Source organism: Piliocolobus tephrosceles, unplaced genomic scaffold (genome assembly GCF_002776525.5).
Source record: "Piliocolobus tephrosceles isolate RC106 unplaced genomic scaffold, ASM277652v3 unscaffolded_42327, whole genome shotgun sequence".
Classification (NCBI taxonomy): domain Eukaryota; kingdom Metazoa; phylum Chordata; class Mammalia; order Primates; family Cercopithecidae; genus Piliocolobus; species Piliocolobus tephrosceles.
Genome location: NW_022326896.1, coordinates 10,768 through 16,064, shown reverse-complemented (window position 1 = coordinate 16,064; position 5,297 = coordinate 10,768). Strand labels below are relative to the sequence as shown.

The 5,297-nt window shown below is 57.0% G+C and overlaps 1 protein-coding gene across 1 annotated transcript in view; it reads right to left on the bottom strand.

Moving 5' to 3' along the window:
* Positions 1-5,297, bottom strand: part of LOC113223713 (liprin-alpha-3) — a 13,948-nt gene that overhangs the window by 3,423 nt on the left and 5,228 nt on the right. Inside the window, exons 7-14 of the mRNA XM_026453115.1 lie at positions 4,981-5,127; positions 4,758-4,892; positions 4,257-4,340; positions 3,972-4,103; positions 3,437-3,499; positions 3,223-3,302; positions 1,870-2,014; positions 884-1,071 (exon numbers count right to left, since the gene is read on the bottom strand). Coding sequence (XP_026308900.1) covers positions 884-1,071; positions 1,870-2,014; positions 3,223-3,302; positions 3,437-3,499; positions 3,972-4,103; positions 4,257-4,340; positions 4,758-4,892; positions 4,981-5,127 — 974 coding nt within the window. The remainder of the gene's footprint in view (positions 1-883; positions 1,072-1,869; positions 2,015-3,222; positions 3,303-3,436; positions 3,500-3,971; positions 4,104-4,256; positions 4,341-4,757; positions 4,893-4,980; positions 5,128-5,297) is intronic.

Here is a 5,297-nt window from a genome sequence, read left to right as displayed (position 1 = left end):
GTTAGCCAGGATGGTCTCGATCTCCTGACCTCGTGATCCGCCTGTCTTGGCCTCCCAAAGTGCTGGGATTACAGGCTTGAGCCACCGCGCCCGGCCACACTGGGGGCTTCTTAATAAGTTAGGGATGTTTTTTATATTAGAAATTCTTGGTATATGGAGTTGAAGTTTTTGTTTGTTTTTTGAGACAGAGTCTCGCTGCTCTGTCGCCCAGGCTGGAGTGCAGTGGTGCCATCTCGGCTGACTGCAAGCTCCGCCTCCTGGGTTCAAGCGATTCTCCTGCCTCAGCTTCCCGAGTAACTGGGACTACAGGCTCTTGCCGCCACACCCGGCTAATTATTATTATTTTTTTTAGTAGAGACAGGGTTTCACCGTGTTAGCCAGGATGGTCTCGATCTCCTGATCTCATGATCCGCCTGCCTCGGCCTCCCAAAGTGCGGGATTACAGGCGTGAGCCACCGCGCCCAGCCCGGAGGTGAAGTTTTTGATTAGGGCATTAGGATGAAATTCTTGGTGTTTGAGGTTGGGAACCTTGTGTTGTCTTGAGATTCTTAGGGTAGTGGGAGACTCTGGGCACTCGTTATGTGAAACCACAAAATTGACGGCATAATGGAAGATTCTTGGTGCATTGAGAGGAACTGGGGTATTTTGGGGTGCAGTCTTTGGTGTGTTGGGGAATGGTTAGTACTGGCTGCGGGTATATGTGTAGGTAGCACATAGAAGACTTCTGAGTGTATCTTAGGGGATGCCTGGACAGTGGAGTGAGTGTTGGGCTGGAAGAATTCCTGTGGATGGTGTAAGAGGAGATGGACTCAGGCTTTCAGGTCTCCAGAGCCAAAAGGGCTGTGGAGTCAGCTCAGGCAGGGCAGGGCAGGCCAGGGCTCACTTGATCTCCTTGTTGATGGCCTCCAGCTGCTCCTGAAGCATGATGGCCAGCGTCTGCACGTCAGCCTGCCCACTGGGGGACAGCAGCTCGGCCCCAAACATCCCCTCTGTCTCCTCCTCATCTGAGCCGTCCAGCTCCCCAGGGAATGGGGGTGGTATGGAGCCCGCAGGGGCAGACCGCTCCCAATCCTGTCCCTGTGTGGGGACAGAGCGACATCAGGTGGGTGGGGGCCGAGGTTGGCACTGGGTCTTGGCTCATGATCCTGACCTTTCCTAATCTCACTGATGCTTTTCCCAGCCCAGCTTTATTTCTTTGTTTTTTAATTTTTTCTTGAGACAGTGTCTCTCTCTGTCGCCCAGGCTGGAGTACAGTGGCGCAATCTCGGGTTACTGCAACCTCTGCCTCCCAGGTTCGAATGATTCTTCTGCCTGTCTCCTCAGTAGCTGGGATTACAGGTGCCCGCTACCACGCCCGGCTAATTTTTGCATTTTTCCTAGAGACGCTATTTTGGCAAGGCTGCTCTCAAACTCCTGACCTCAAGTGATCTGCCTGCCTCGGTGCCAGCAAGTGTTGGGATTACAGGCATGGACACCCCTGCCCGGCCTCCAACTTCTTCTCTTGACAGGTCCCTGTCCTTGATCCCTCCCCGAACCCTCTCCAAGCCACGCCCACAGCCATGACTCCATTCCTGCCCCTGATTCCCATGACTCAGCTGGCTCACCTAACCCCGCCTACTCTGGGATTCCATATGCCCCTCCCAGTCCCATCATCATTATTTTCAGGTTCTCACCAGGTGGCAGGACATCCACAGGAGACATCCAGGCAAGAGGGTTGCAGGGAAGGAGAGAAGAAAGGGTGAGTGGGTGAGTCCAGGAGATCCTGCCCCTCAACTCAGCTTCCTCCCAGAGTCCCACGGATTTAGCTCCACTTCCTACTGCTGCCCACCCAAGCCCTGCTCAGTCCAGGCTCCAGAGGCAGCTGCTGACCTTGGAGGGCTCCTCCTTGACCCCCGACCAGCGGCCCCTCTTGCCTGCCCGACCACTGCCAGCCACATAGGGATCCAGGTGGGCACCAGAAGGTAATGTGGGTGCCTGAGAGTAACGGAGCTCCAGGGCACTGCCAGGAAGAGACCTGTGGGCGTGAGGAAAGCAGTCAGGGACCAAGGGGTCAGGAAAAGGGCACAGAGGTAAGGGGTCACAGAGACAGACCTAGGGCCAGGGCCCTGAAGTCAGGGTCAAGGAGCCAGGCCTGGTGACTCAGGCCTGTAATCCCAGCACTTTGGGAGGCCGAGGTGGGCAGATCACTTGAGGTCAAGAGTTCGAGACCAGGCCAACATGGTGAAGCCCCGTCTCTACTAAAACTTTAAAAATTATGGCCGGCATGGTGAAGCCCCGTCTCTACTAAAACTTTAAAAATTATGGCCAGTGCGGTGGCTCACTCCTGTAATCCCAGCCCTTTGGCAGGCCGAGGCGGGCGGATCACCTGAGGTCAGGAGTTCGAGACCAGCCTGACCAACATAGTGAAACCCTGTCTCTATTAAAAATACAAAAATTAGCTGGGCATGGTGGTGCCTGCCTGTAATCCCAGCTACTTGGAAGGCTGAGGCAGGAGAATCACTTGAACCTGGGAGGCGGAGGTTGCAGTGAGCCAAGATAGCACCACTGCACTCCAGCCTGGGCAACAAGAGCGAAACTGCATCTCAAAAAAAAAAAAAATTAGCTGGACATGGTGGTAGGTTCCTGTAATCCCTGCCACTCTGGAGGCTGAGGCAGGAGAATCACTTGAACCGGGGAGGCAGAGGTTGCAGTGAGCTGAGATCGTGCCACTGCACTCTAGCCCGGGCAACAGAGTGAGACTCTGTCTCAAAAGAAAGAAAAAGCAAATAAATAAAGTCAGGGTAAAAAAACCAGAGGGGGCTAAGCGCGGTGCCTCACATCTGTAATTCCAGCACTTTGGGAGGCCAAGGCGGGAGGATCACTTGAGGTCTGGGGTTCCAGACCAGCCTGGCCAACATGGCAAAACCCCGTCTCCACTAAAACTACAAAAATTAGCCGGCTGTGGTGGCGTACGCCTGTAGTCCCCTACTCCGGTGGTTGAGGGACGAGAATTGCTTGAACTCAGGAGGTGGAGGTTGCAGTGAGCCAGAATCGTGCCACTGCATTCCAGCCTGGGTGACAGAGTAAGACTCTGTCTCAAAAAAACAAACAAAAAACAAACAAACAAACAAAAAACCAGAGGGATCAGTAGAAGTTTTGGGAGGATAGGAAGTGGGGATTAGAAGGGAGGAGCTTGGCCAACAGGGCTCCATGGTGGAGGCAGGGCAGGAGGGCTGCTGTCACCTGGAGTAGGAGGATGGTGGCCTCCCCCGCAGCTGGTCGATCTCCATCTGCATCCGCTCCATTTCGGCCAAGAGCTGCTCCTGGGGGCCGGTGTTGGAGGTGTCGGGTTAGAATCTGCTCCACCCAGGAGGAACAGACCCTGCCAGACTTGCGGATCCTAGCCTCAGCAAACACTGCCCCAACCTCCTCCTCCTGTCCCCTCAGGGCCCCCTACCTTGTTTAGCAGCAGCTCATCCTGAAGCTTCTTCATGTTGGCTATCTCCTCGCTCAGGGAGTTCTGTGGAGACAGAGGTGAAGTGAGGGAGTGGGACCTGAGAGGGGCACGCCCGTGGGGCTGCAGGCAGCTCCCAATGCACACAGACAGGCCTGAGGGGACCCAGGAGGAATGAGATGGACAAATGGTGAGTTTCGGGGGAGCAGGGACAACGATGTTTCTGGGGAGAGAAGCCCCGGGATGCAACACCCTGTGCAATCTCAGAGGGTTCAGGGTTTGGGGGTCCATGAGGTTGGAGGCTTTGGGCAAAGTCAAGGACTTGAGGCATGGGTGCCCCAGAATTCGGCTCTTGGAACGTCTAGAATAGGTGAAAAAGCGGGTCTGGGCAATACAGCAGAGAAGGCTGCCCAACTCAGGATGCCGCGGTTTAGGGAAGCCTCCGATAACAGATCTGAGAGAAAGGCCTGGGCCTCAGGATTCCAGCAAGAGGTAGTCCCAGAATTCCGCGTCCCGCAGTCCTGGATGGGGGGCGCACCTTCTCCTCCAGCGCCCCCATGCGCTCCTTGAGGTGAAGCTGTAAGCGCTCGTTGGACTCGCTTAGCAGCTTGTCCACCGTCTCCGACAGCCGCTTATTGTGGTCATCGTTCATCTTCTCCCGCTGCCGGGCCTGTGCAAAGCAGAGCGGGGCGGGCGTGTTCAAGCCCACCCTGCCCAGACCACCACCCTTGATCTAAGCCCCGCCCCCGGGCTCCCAGCCTCCTCATTAAGCTCCGCCCCAGCCTCGAAGCCCCACCCTCTGTGCTGTCTTCCACCCCCTCACCCGCTGCAGCTCTTGATTCTTCTCTTCCAGCTGGGCCTCCAGCTGCCGAAGCCGCTCCTCGAAATTCCCATGACGTTCCTCAGCCTAGAGGATGGAACTCATGGCGTGTGACTTACCCTTCCAGGATCAGTCAGGCTCCGAACCCCACCTCCTCCAAGGTTGAGCGCCAGGCCCCGCCCCCACAGCGCCAGGCTCCTCCCCTGCAGCTATGAGTCAGGCCCCGCCCCTGCGCCTAGTCCACTTTTTCAGGACCTATTCCTTTCCTCTCAGGCCACCCGTCCTTTCAGTCCAGGCTACAGAACCCCGCTCCCATCCGTCCTACGTGCAAACCTCCAGGCCCTCCTCATTCCAAGTGCTGTCCCTTTCCCAGCCCCTAGGCCTCACACTTTCCCCCAAATCCAGGGTTCTGACCTCGCTCCTACCTCTCCAGATCTGCGACCCTGCCTCCTCTAAGCCCCACGCCTTCCCCACGCAAGGTCGCGACCCAAGTCCTCCCCGCACCTTGTTGAGCGCCGCCACGCGCTGCGCTAGCTGCGCCTCTATCTCGGGCAAGGTCTCCGCCTTCTGCAGCGTCTGCTGCAGCTTCTGCTTGGCATCGTCCAACCACTCGGCCAGCTGACGGCTCTTCTCTTCACTCTGGGGGAGGGAGAGGCGCGGGAGGGGACGGGCTGCGTCACCTGGGCCCCGGTGCCGCCCCATTGTCCCTCCCGGGCTGCGCCCCCACCTGCCGATACAGTGACTCCTTGCTAGCTAACTCGTTCTCCAGTTTGTCGTTGGCGTCGTGCAGAGACGTGGCCTCGCGCTGGGCGCTCAGGTAGCGCTTCTCCAGCGTCGTAATCCGCTCCTCCATATCTTCCCTCTGCGCCAGCGCCTGCGGAGGTGGCAAAGGGCCCTGTGGACTGCGAGCCCCTGGGGAAGCGAATGGGGCATCCCCTTGTTTCCTGGTAAACAAAGTGCCCTGACACAGGAGTCAGAATGGTGGTATCACACCTGCTAAGAGCTCCCAGGACTAGCCCATCCTTTTTTTTTTTTTTTTTTTTT